The sequence below is a fragment of the Pelophylax lessonae genome (genome assembly GCF_965119305.1).
Source record: "Pelophylax lessonae genome assembly, chromosome: 5".
In the NCBI taxonomy this organism is placed as follows: Eukaryota; Metazoa; Chordata; class Amphibia; order Anura; family Ranidae; genus Pelophylax; species Pelophylax lessonae.
The window spans coordinates 436,553,267-436,566,046 of record NC_138772.1 but is presented as its reverse complement, the minus strand read 5'-3'; the positions used below and the strand labels follow the sequence as shown (position 1 = coordinate 436,566,046).

General features: G+C 48.1%; 1 protein-coding gene across 2 annotated transcripts in view; it reads right to left on the bottom strand.

Annotated features, from left to right (window-relative positions):
- YTHDF3 (YTH N6-methyladenosine RNA binding protein F3) overlaps window positions 1-6,100 on the bottom strand; it is a 71,515-nt gene extending 65,415 nt beyond the window's left edge. The window contains exon 1 of one of the 2 annotated variants that reach the window (XM_082259214.1): window positions 5,686-6,100. Coding sequence is in view for 1 of the 2 variants with exons in the window: in XM_082259213.1 (XP_082115339.1) it covers window positions 5,686-5,709 (24 nt within the window). In the remaining variant the exon portion in view is untranslated. The remainder of the gene's footprint in view (window positions 1-5,685) is intronic. The other variant, XM_082259213.1, reaches the window with a different exon arrangement.
- Window positions 6,101-12,780: the final 6,680 nt, after the last annotated feature.

Here is a 12,780-nt window from a genome sequence, read left to right as displayed (position 1 = left end):
TAGCAAAAAATACTGATTTTAGCAACAAGTGTAAAAAAAAAAAAAAAAAAAAAAAAAGGCCTGGTCTTTAACCGCTTGCCGACCGCCGCACGACTATATACTGCGGCGGTCAGCCCCCTCACAGGCAGAGTAACGTAGCGGTACGTCACTAGCCTGGGAGGGTCTGGGGAGCCGGCGGCGCGCTCCCGCGCGGTCACGGACCCCCCCGCGCGTGTGACCAGCGGACCCGATGTCCGCCGGCCACTCTACGATCGGCGGGGGAGAGGGAGAAAGTCAGGCAGCTTGTGTAAACAAGCCACCTGTCATTCTCCTCGGTGTAAAGACACTGATCACACGGATCTAGTATGTAGATCCGTTGATCAGTGTCCTTACAGCTCAAGCCACAGCCAATCACAGTAGAAAGCACGCCCCTAGGGACACACACAGCCCCTCCCTCCCAAATAAAGTTAACCCCTTCACTACCAGTGTATTTTTACAGTAACAGTGCATATGTATAGCACTGATTACTGTAGAAATGTCACTGGTAACCCCAAAAGTGTCAAAAATGTCAGTCAAGGGTCCGATCTGTCCGCCGCAATGTCACAGTACCGCAAAAAAAAAAAAAAAAAAAAAAAAATCGCAGATCGCCGCCATTACGCGTTAAAAAAAAAACAACAAAAATGACAGAAATCTTTCCCTTTGTTAGTAAACGCGATAACTTTTGCGCAAACCAATAAAAATACGCTTTTTGCGATTTTTTTTTACCAAACATAGGTAGCATAAAACAAATTGGCCGAAAATGTTAAAAAATTTTGATTTTTACATTTTTTTTTTGGGGAATTTCATATAAAAAAATGTGAAAAATATTGTTATTTTTGCAAAATTGACGCTCTTTTTTTGTTTATAGCGCGTGATCAAAAAAAAAAAAAAAAAAAAAAAAAAAAAAAAAAAAAAAAAAAATCGCACAGGTGATCAAATACCACCAAAAGAAAGCTCTGTTTGTTGGAAAAAAAGGACGCCGAATTCGTTTAGGTACAGCGTCGCACGACCGCGCAATTGTCCGTTAAAGTCACGCAGTGCCGAATCGCAAAATACCCCCTGGTCGTTTAGCAGCCAAATCCTCCGGGGCTTAAGTTGTAATAAAGGAGTTGTAAAGTCAAAGTTTTTATCTCCATGCGTTCTATGCATCCAGCACCACTGTGGGCTGTCAAAGTCAGTGAGCCAATCAGGAGAAGGGGCGGGGCTGAACAGCAGCTCCATGTCTGAATGGACACACAGAGCTGCAGCTCAGCTCCGGTGCCCCCAATGCAACCTGCTGCTGTGGGGACACTCGATAGGAAGGAGGGGCCAGCAGCCGAAAGAAGGACCCGAGAAGAGGAGGATCCAGGCTGCTCTGTGCAAAACCAACTGCACAGAGGAGGTAAGTACATATTTTTTTTGTTTTTTTTAAACGAGACTTTACAATCACTTTGGTAAACTGACCTCATTAAGAGCCGGTTCACACTGGGGCGACTGCCATAGATTAGCATAGGACCCGTTCTAATAGGAGCGACACAAGTCGCTCTGACTTAGAAAAAGGGTCCTGTACTACTTTGGGGCGACCTGCATTGACTTCAATGATATGAAGTCCGTGCAAGTCGCTCCGAGGTCGCGGTGCGCGCTGTGCACCACGACTTCACAGGTCGCCCCGGCAAGTTGGGTCGCCCCTATGTGAACCGGCTCTTACTGAAGAAGTTCATCCCTTGGATCTAAAAGAACCAAATGCGCCGAGCAACGTTGTGATAATCTTTGCCAGCTGCCTTTTTTTTTTTAACAGCTGTGAGCAGAGAGCAGCTCTGCATTTGTTTAACATGAATTGTGGAAATGCCAGATTAAGATCACAAGGGGGGGGGGGGGGGGGGGGGGTTGAATCAAGATCATGATTTTTGAACAAATAATCATTTAGCTGTGATTCTGCACAGAGCGATCGTCCTATAGCAATAAGGCCCCATGCACACGGGGCGTTAGAAAAAACGTACGTCAAAGTTAGTTCTGACGCCGGAAAAAGCAGCTGTAAAAACGTGCTTTCAGTAGCTTTTTCCATTGGCGTTTTTGCACGTTTTGCCACGTTGCTTTTAGCAGCGTTTTTTTTTCTTCCATTCAAAATCAATGGTTCCCTATGGGAGCCTATTGATTTGAATGGAGGTCGCACCGCAACACCACAAGTCGGATCCGACTTGCGGGGCGACTTGCGCTGTGAGAATCTTGAGGGGGAACTCCATGCCAAAATGGGAAAAAAACGGCGTGGGGGTCCCCCCCAGGGTTCCAAACCAGGCCCTTCGGGTCTGTTATGGAATTTGAGGGTAGCCCCATGCCGAAAAAACGGCGTGGGGTCCCCCCCAAAATCCATACCAGACCCTTATCCGAGCATGCAGCCCGGCAGGCCAGGAAAGGGGAGGGGACGAGCGAGCGGCCCCCACCCCCCCTGGACCACACCAGGCCACATGCCCTCAACATGGGGGGGTGTTGGTGCTTTGGGGCAGGGGGAGCTCTGCACCCCCCACCTCAAAGCACCTTGCCCCCATGTTGATGAGGACAAGGGCCTCATCCCCACAACCCTGGCCGGTGGTTGTGGGGGTCTGCGGGCAGGGGGCTCATCGGAATCTGGAAGCCCCCTTTAACAAGGGGGCACCCCAGATCCCGGACCCCCTCCCTATGTGAATGGGTATGGGGTACACTGTACCCCTACCCATTCACCCCATAAAAGGCAGTGTATGGAAATAACGACAGGAGACGTTTTGGAAAGTTTATTAAAAATCTTCATCCGACTCTTCTTGTCTTCTCCTCTCCGGGGTCTTCTCCGGGGTCTTCTGCTCTTTTGCTGTCCGCCCTTCTTGTCTTCTCCTCTCCGGGGTCTTCTGCTCTTTTGCTGTCCCCCTCTTCTTGTGTTCTTCTCTCCGGGGTCTTCTGCTGTCCCCTCTTCTGCTGTCCTCTCTTCTTTTCTTCTCCTCTCCGGTCTTCTGCTCTTTTGCTGTCGGCTGTCGGCTGTCTTCTTCCTCCGGTCCTCCTCCGACGACGTCTCCGCTGATTATGCCTATCTCCGGTCTCTTCAGCTTATTATATAGCCATTAGGGGCGTGGCCCCGATGACGTCATCTGGAGGCCCCGCCCTCTCATGTCACATATGACGTCATCTGTGACATGAGGGGGCGGGGTCTCCAGATGACGTCATCGGGGCCACGCCCCTAATGGCTATATAATAAGCTGAAGAGACCGGAGATAGGCATAATCAGCGGAGATGTCGTCGGAGGAGGACCGGAGGAAGAAGACAGCCGACAGCCGACAGCCGACAGCAAAAGAGCAGAAGACCGGAGAGGAGAAGAAAAGAAGAGAGGACAGCAGAAGAGGGGACAGCAGAAGACCCCGGAGAGAAGAACACAAGAAGAGGGGGACAGCAAAAGAGCAGAAGACCCCGGAGAGGAGAAGACAAGAAGGGCGGACAGCAAAAGAGCAGAAGACCCCGGAGAAGACCCCGGAGAGGAGAAGACAAGAAGAGTCGGATGAAGATTTTTAATAAACTTTCCAAAACGTCTCCTGTCGTTATTTCCATACACTGCCTTTTATGGGGTGAATGGGTAGGGGTACAGTGTACCCCATACCCATTCACATAGGGAGGGGGTCCGGGATCTGGGGTGCCCCCTTGTTAAAGGGGGCTTCCAGATTCCGATGAGCCCCCTGCCCGCAGACCCCCACAACCACCGGCCAGGGTTGTGGGGATGAGGCCCTTGTCCTCATCAACATGGGGGCAAGGTGCTTTGAGGTGGGGGGTGCAGAGCTCCCCCTGCCCCAAAGCACCAACACCCCCCCATGTTGAGGGCATGTGGCCTGGTGTGGTCCAGGGGGGGTGGGGGCCGCTCGCTCGTCCCCTCCCCTTTCCTGGCCTGCCGGGCTGCATGCTCGGATAAGGGTCTGGTATGGATTTTGGGGGGGACCCCACGCCGTTTTTTCGGCATGGGGGCTACCCTCAAATTCCATAACAGACCCGAAGGGCCTGGTTTGGAACCCTGGGGGGGACCCCCCACGCCGTTTTTTTCCCATTTTGGCGTGGAGTTCCCCCTCAAGATTCCCACAGCGTAAGTCACCCCGCAAGTCGGATCCGACTTGCGGTGTTGCGGTGCGACCTCCATTCAAATCAATAGGCTCCCATAGGGAACCATTGATTTTGAATGGAAGAAAAAAAAACGTATAACGTGGCTTAACGCACGTTAAGCCACGTTATAGCAAAGTTATTCAGCTTTTAGCAGCGTCAGGCGTTTTTAACGCTGTAACGCTGGTCCTCAGAACGCGCAGGTGGTGGGTTCTTGTTGCAGCCTAAAAACGCCTAAGCCACTTACAGCTCAAAAACGTCTGAGTGTGCATGAGGCCATAGAATAACATGGAGGGGCGTTTTTAGGCTGCAAAAAGAAAACGCCTGACGCTGCTTACAGCAGCGTTAAAAACGTCCCGTGTGCATGGGGCCTAAAACTGTGATAGGGGCAGACAGGGGCGGTCAGGGAAGTGGTAAAAGCTAAACTAAAGTTCCTGTGATCAGACAGGCTTTTATATCAGAAGAGACTTGTAATACACACTGACCTACCTGATCACAGCAATCCCACTATGTACACTGAGCCACGCATGCACAGGGCACCTAACAGCAGCTGCCCAATCACTCTGCACAGAGATGACAGGAGGAGTGAAATCCTCCCTCACCGGCCAATGGAGAGGCCTGGAAACCGACACACAGGAGAAAGAGCCGGGGGCTGATGGGAATGCAATTACTGAATATGTGATAAGACACGCCTACTTATTCCATGTCTAGCCAATCAGGCAGGCCTTTCCACTATATAACTGTTGGTAGATCTAAAGCAGATTGTATTGTGTGTGGGAAGCTTTAGATCTGCCAGCTACATAGAACGGGGTCCTGCCTGATTGGAGAGCTCAGGTAAGGTGTTCCTATGACAGTTCTGGTAGATCCAAGGCTGATCGTACCATCAGATAAGGTGTATGGTGACTGGCAATCAGATTGTATGGTGAGCATTAGATCTGAAAACTACATAGAGCTCCTGTCTCATTGGATAGAGACTGTATAGTGAGCTTTAGATCTGCCATCTATGGCCTCCTGCTTCCTTCATTGGACACACATTGTAAGGTTCAGGTAGGTGGTGATCATAAGACAGAGTTCTGGTAGCTCTAAGGTTGATTGTAAAGTGTATGATGACCCCCGTGGGTGATCATACAATCAGATTGTGAGGTGTGTGCTGATCAGAATACAATCAGATTGTACGTTATATGATGCCCCTGTGGGAGATCACACAAGCAGATTGTAAGGTGTATGATGACCCTTTGAGAGATTGTACAATCAGATTGTAAGGTGATCAGAATACAATCAGATTGGAAGGTGTGTGGGGTGATCAGAGTACAATCCGATTGAAAGGTGATCAGAACGCAATCAGATTGTAAGGTGTGTGGTGACCCTGTGGGTGATCAGAGTACAATCAGATTGTAAGGTGTGATTAGAATAGTCAGATTGTAATGTGTGTGATGACCCTGTAGGAGATCGTACAATCAGATTGTAAGGTGTGTGATGACCCTGTGGGAGATCGTACAATCATATTGTAAGGTGATGATGATACAGATGTGATGATCTCCATGGTATGTTGGTGTGTACTCCCCGTCCTCCCGGGGTTACCTGATCCACGCTGGTGGCAGACATTCTCCTGCGGAGCGGCCTGTGCTCCGTACGATGTCGGTGTGTGTGTGGGGTGGAGGTACGTACAGAGCCGGGGGGGGGATCGCAGCGTCTATAGGCCCGCAGAGGGCTGATTGTTCATGTAGAGTCGGATCGCACACACATCGGAGGGCCCCGCTAGGCACACATCCGTAGTCTGTAGACAGGGCCTCGGTGTGGGGCTCCTGGACTCCTCCTGAGTGCGGCGCCCTGACAGCTGTGTACGGGGAGAGGGCGGGGGGGACACCGCCTCCTGTCTCTGGTGCTCCTCGGCCCCGGCTCGGCTTCTTCTTCTTCTTCTCCGGACAGGATCTCTCTTCTCCACAATGGCGGACGAGGCCTCGCACTCTCACTTCCTCTACGAGCCTCTCTGACCTTCCGCTGTGACGTCAGTGCTGAACCACTTCCCTGTCATGTGACTGCGGGGGGGCGGGGCTCGGCTTGTTGCTGTGAGGATGGAGTGACCCCGTGTAAACATTGACTAGGAGGGAGGATGCTGGGAGTGTTGGATGGGCACGGAATGCACAGGTGTTCCATGCATCCCCATGTGGGCGGACACATTCTTCTACACGTGTTACAAGTCTCCTTTCTCCTGCTGCATTGCAATGTCTGTATGAATATACAAATATAAAGACCTTGGTATTCATCAGAATGCATCCATCCTGCTCTGAATTCAAAGTTGACTTTGAAGTGAACACATGTCCAGACCGTACTCTCTAAAAGTCTATTTCATGTTCTGAACAATCAGTAAGGGCCGCATGCTCACTGGGCACCATAAACACCACGGTTACCCCCACCCCTTTAACTGCTTGCCGGCCAACTGCCATCATTTAACTGCAGCAGGTCGGTCCTGTCCTGCGAAACAACGTACCTGTACGTCGCTTTGGGGGGGGGCACGTGCCGATTGGCTGCAGAGGGAGCCAATCTGCGGGTCCAGCGGCCATGATGTCCGCTGGGCACCGGGATCACTCCCCATGGAGACAGAATGCCGGTCTGCCGTTGTAAACACAGCAGACCGCTGTTCTGTCAGTGATGAACACAGGGATCCTGTGTTCCTCCTATTTAGGAACATGGGTCTCTCTGTCCATCCAGCATTTCCATCCCCCACACAGTTAGAAAGCATCCCCTAGGCACACATTTAACCCTTTGATCGCCCCTGGTGTTAATCCCTTCCCTGCCAGTGTTATTATTACAGTAACAGTGCATATTTTTATCACTGATTACTGCAGTAATGTCACTGGTCCCCCCAAAAGTGTAAAAAATGTCAGTCAAGGGTCCGAGCTGTCCACCGCAATGTCGCAGTCCCGCTAAAATTCGCAGAACGCCGCCATTACTAGTAGAAAAATAAATAAATAAAAATGCCATAAATCTTTCCCCTAGTTTGTAGACGTGATAACTTTTGCGCAAACCAATCAATATACACTTATTGGGATTTTTTTTTTTTTTACCAAAAATATGTAGCAGAATACAAATTGGCCTAAAATGATGAAAAAATTAGATTTTTACATTTTTTTTTTTTGGAAATGTTTTATAGCAGAAAGTAAAAAATACTGCTTTTTTCTCAGAATTTGTTTGCTTATAGCGCAAAAAATACAGAGGTGATCAAATACCTCCAAAAGAAAGCTCTATGTGTGGGAAAAAGGACATCAATTTTATTTGGGTACAGTGTCGCATTACTGCACAATTGTCAGTTAAAATAGCGCAGTGCCGTATCACAAAAAATGGCCTGGTCATTGGGGTAAAACCTTCCGGTACAGAAGTGGTTAAAAGTGCTTCTGCACTATTCCCAATGCACATGTTCGTGTAGAAATGGCTGTGCATAAAGGTGGGTGCCGAAGCGACTGCCGACTGAAACCATGGCTAGTCAGAGCAAGAGAATGTCACCAGCACACCAAGGATCACCAGAACGGGTCCAAAGCGTGATTCAGCGATCACATCGTTACAGCAGATAGCAACATTTCAGAGCCACCCAGGACGATGTCACATGCCTGAGGAAGGAGTCCTGCATGGATCCGAAACGTTCCTATCTGCTGTAACGATGTGATCGCTGAATAACGCTTTGGACTCGTTCTGGTGATCCTTGGTGTGCTGGTGACATCCTCCTGCTCTTGCTTTAAAAGTTCCTAAAGCGGTTGTATACTCAGTAAAAAAAAAAAACCTGCAGGACAAAGGCATAATGAGCTAGTATGCATCGCATACTAGCTCATTATGAAATACCTTAAAACGAAGCCCCGACACAGTCGCCTGGACAACGCTAAGGGCGCTGTCATGTTGCCTCGGCGTCTCTTTCTGGTTCTGCGGCTCCGGCGCTGTGAGTGGGCGGAGCCACGATGATGTCACTCCCGCGCATACGCCGCTGAAGTCAGCGGCTGCATGCAGGGCAAATATCTCCTAAACCGTGCAGGTTTAGGAGATATTAATTGTACCTACAGGTAAGCCTTATTATAGGCTTACCTGTAGGTAAAAGTCAAATAGCGGAGTATACTACCTCTTTAATGCCTCGTTTCCACTGAGTGGTACGGTACGGTTCGGAAAGGTACACATTGCGTTTCCACTGCCAATAGTACCCTTTCATGATAGGCGTGGTGTAGAAAGAAAGCTGTGATCGACGATTCTCTGTCAACCAATCAAGTTCTGCAGAGTGTAGCTCCACCCTGTTGGTACGGTACTAATGTGCTTGGTACCCCAACGAAAGGGTACCAAAAAAGTGGTACAGTTCGGAATTAGGGTATGTGAGGGATTAGCTCGGTGGTAGGCGTGGATGACCCCTTTGGGGGTGCGTTTTCACAGAGAGATAGCCCAAAAGTGCTTGCAAACAACAGGTTTATTCTTCAAACAAGTGCATGCAGCAAAACATCCAAAATAAAATAAAACAAAATAAATCCTTGCCTCTGTGGGCGGCTACCTTCTCACAACTGGAACCTACCTAAGAAGTCTTTCCAACCTACTGTTGGGCCGACACTGCTGATCCTACAGCAGACACTCAAATGTCCATTTGTTTGCTTTTCACACAGCACAAACATTGTCCATTGAACATGTCCCTTTGTTTTCTTTCACACAGCACATGTCCATTTATAACAGGTCCCTTTACTCTTCACACTCTTCACATGGAACACTTTGTCTTCTCACCTTTGAGACGTCTTCACTCGTGGTTACCCTCCTTAGCTTCACATCGCTGTAGGGGGTCTTCTCCCATGCTCACCAGCTTGTCGGGAGGCACACATCCGACTGTCCCCCTCTCCCAGCCTACACGGCGACAGGCGGCAGCAGTCCTTCTCCCATGCCCACCAGCTTCGGGAGGTACACGTATGTCTGTCCTCCTCTCCCAGCCTACACGGCGACAGGAGGCAGCAAACAATAGGACTTTCTCTGAACAAATTATAGAGCCTTAACTCCCTCATTCTGAACAGGTGAAGGCCTTTCAACTTCCTGCTGGCTAGCTCTGTAGCCAACACCCTAAATTAATTAATGGACTTCTCAATCAGGTGGAAATGTATCTCCTTCCTGTGACTACATTCCCAGATTTAGCTGACTTCCTGTCACATACCCCCCCCTCTTGTTTCAACCCTAGGGTTGGGACACATATTTCCAGGCACGCATGTGTCAGGCACTGCTGACTCACTGATATGCCTCCTATTATCCTCAAGCTTCCGGATGAAACTGTTTTGTCATCTTCATTGACGGATTTCTCATAAATGCCACACAGTTTGTCTCTCATCTCATATACACATTCTTCAACTGCATTTTTGGCATCATTTTGCTCCTTCTCGTTTCTGTCATCTTCATTGACAGCTTTCTCATAAATGTCAGACAGCTTGTCCCTCATAACCGTCTGTCCAATCCACCATGGAGGACCGTGATCCATAGGCAACTCAATTGGGCTAGTCTTAATGTCTTCAACATTCTTAAGACGCCTCTCTCTGCAATCCATAAATGTTTTCCACAAAACTTTGAGAACCTTTGCTTCACTAAGCTTTGTTCCAAGTAGGGACTCTTGACATCCCTCTGTGACTTGAGTTGCCTCTCCATACAGCTGTACACAATCATTGACTTTTTGTTGTAAAAGGGAATGATCTTCCTTCTTGAGCTTTGCTTGCTCTAAGATGCTGTGCAGAGGATTTTCCAATTGAGACAACAGGCTGTCACACATTTCTTCAAAGTGACCCCTGTTCCTTTTCCCAGAGATATCAATATCATTCAAACATTTCATATTCATAGGCAGATCTGAAGCATTTGCACTCATCAACTTCTTAAACTTTTCGCCCTCCTGAGCGAGTCGCAGTAAAGGCCTACTATTTGATTTGATATTGAGTTTATATTTCTTGCCAAACTCTTCACAGAAGAAGCCAACCAGAACATCATCAACTTTCCTTCCACCAACATAGGGGTCAAAGGCAACAACACAGTTGAACCCAGCGATCTGGGTGGTATCCATTATAGACCTCCTCTCTGCATCAGTGAAGAAGCATGGAACTGCAACACATTCTTTTACAGGTTTCTTCAATGCACTTTCTGCTGAACTATTTGACCGCTCAAGGTCACCTAGTTCTTTTTCTCTATCTGAATTCCACATGGAATGCATCTCAAGATCACGATCAAACTTCTGCCACCCGTCTTTCACCAGTTCCATTTTGGAAACACTCCCTGAAAGGCACTTATTCATTTGCTTCACGTTTTCACCAACAGCCTTAGTTTTCTCCACTAGGTTTTCAGCCTGAACTGAGAAATCATCACATTTCTTACTCAGCTCCTTTGTTTGCTGAAGTTCTAATGATACATTTTCCAATGCTTGAAGTTTTTGAAGGAACGGTTTATTCCAAAGGGGTGATTCAAGCCACGTGTCATCACATTTCTGAGGCTCACTCAGGACAGACCCCAAAACACTGATCCTTTTAAAAACTGCATCAGGCACACTATCCCCTCTTTGGGACAGATCCTCTGTTGCCTGGAATTCCTCTTCCAGTTCCTGCAACGGAATCTTCATCTCTTCTAGTTGCTGTTCTAAGGCTCGCTTAGACTTTTCTAGCTCCTGAACGCTTTTCACAACATCATCCTTGGAGCTGACCAATTCTTCCATTTCTGTACGCAGCTGTTTAACACTTTCTAGTTCAGCCTTACACTCTAGAGCTTCCTCCAAAGAGCGAGCCAAGAACAGGGCTTTGCTCTCGTTATCACGCGCCTCCGTTTTTGCACGGTCGCGTTCTTCTGCATATTTTGCAGACACAGTCTTCTCTTCACCAAGCATCTGATCAAACTTCTTTTTCACATCTTCAACACACTGTAATGAACCAACGCTTTCTTCCATGCGTTTTTTCATATCCGCTATCTGAGCTTGCAATGTTGCGACTTGCTCTGATAGGTTTTTCTTTGCTTCCGCCTCCTCTTTTAATTGTTCCAGGAAGCCATTTTTCTCATCTTCCATTTGTTTGAGCTTTGTGCTAAAACTCAGCCTTTGACACCTCTCTTCCTGTAAGAGTTCCTGCGTGTCTTGCAGCTGCGATTCCAAGATAGAAAAATCTTCCGCAATTTCTCTAGATTTGCTGTCTGCTTGAGAAAGCTGATTTGTAACATTGTCCAACTCAACCTGCAGTCGGTTTGCCTTCTCTGACAGCTTAGCACACAATCGGTCACCTTCTGACACCTTGACTTGCGATTCCAGAAGCTGTGCCTCTACTTTTTCCCTCTTATGTTCACAATCTCCTTTTCCCTGCATAAGAGCCTTCACCTCATTGGCTAGCATCTGGGAATAAGAATGTAATTCTGCCACACAGGCTTCTTTCTCCTTTAACTGCTGCTGGACACGTTGGGCTTCCCCTTTCCAACTTTCACAGTCCGCACGCCATTCATCTACCACATTGCTCAAAGTAGTGAGCTCATACACAGTACTCAGTAATTTAGCCTCTCTTTCACTTTTCTCGTTGTCGCTGAGAGACAATGTCGTTTTCAGAGCGACATTCTGTTCCTGCGACTCCTGCAGGTCTATTTTTGTATTTTTCAGGCGTTTGGACCGCCCCATCTTCAATAACTCCACAAACAAATTTTTCACAGTCCAGCAAACAATTTTCAGACCACTGTCTCTTCAACACATGTAGTTTTTCTCTCTCTTGCAGGATCTCTTTTCCTGCGCACACAGTTTGTGCAGTCACTTGCACCAGACACAACAAAGTTCATCAAAAAATTTTGAGACCCCTGTCTCTTTAAAACACTTTTTTTTTTTTTTCTGTCAGGATCTTCTCTCCTGCACACATAGATTGTGCAATCTCATGCACCAGACAAAGTTCATCAAACATTTGCACTTCCTTGCAGGGATCTCTGCTTATGCCCACTGCATACCTCCACCATATGTGAGGGATTAGCTCGGTGGTAGGCGTGGATGACCCCTTTGGGGGTGCGTTTTCACAGAGAGATAGCCCAAAAGTGCTTGCAAACAACAGGTTTATTCTTCAAACAAGTGCATGCAGCAAAACATCCAAAATAAAATAAAACAAAATAAATCCTTGCCTCTGTGGGCGGCTACCTTCTCACAACTGGAACCTACCTAAGAAGTCTTTCCAACCTACTGTTGGGCCGACACTGCTGATCCTACAGCAGACACTCAAATGTCCATTTGTTTGCTTTTCACACAGCACAAACATTGTCCATTGAACATGTCCCTTTGTTTTCTTTCACACAGCACATGTCCATTTATAACAGGTCCCTTTACTCTTCACACTCTTCACATGGAACACTTTGTCTTCTCACCTTTGAGACGTCTTCACTCGTGGTTACCCTCCTTAGCTTCACATCGCTGTAGGGGGTCTTCTCCCATGCTCACCAGCTTGTCGGGAGGCACACATCCGACTGTCCCCCTCTCCCAGCCTACACGGCGACAGGCGGCAGCAGTCCTTCTCCCATGCCCACCAGCTTCGGGAGGTACACGTATGTCTGTCCTCCTCTCCCAGCCTACACGGCGACAGGAGGCAGCAAACAATAGGACTTTCTCTGAACAAATTATAGAGCCTTAACTCCCTCATTCTGAACAGGTGAAGGCCTTTCAACTTCCTGCTGGCTAGCTCT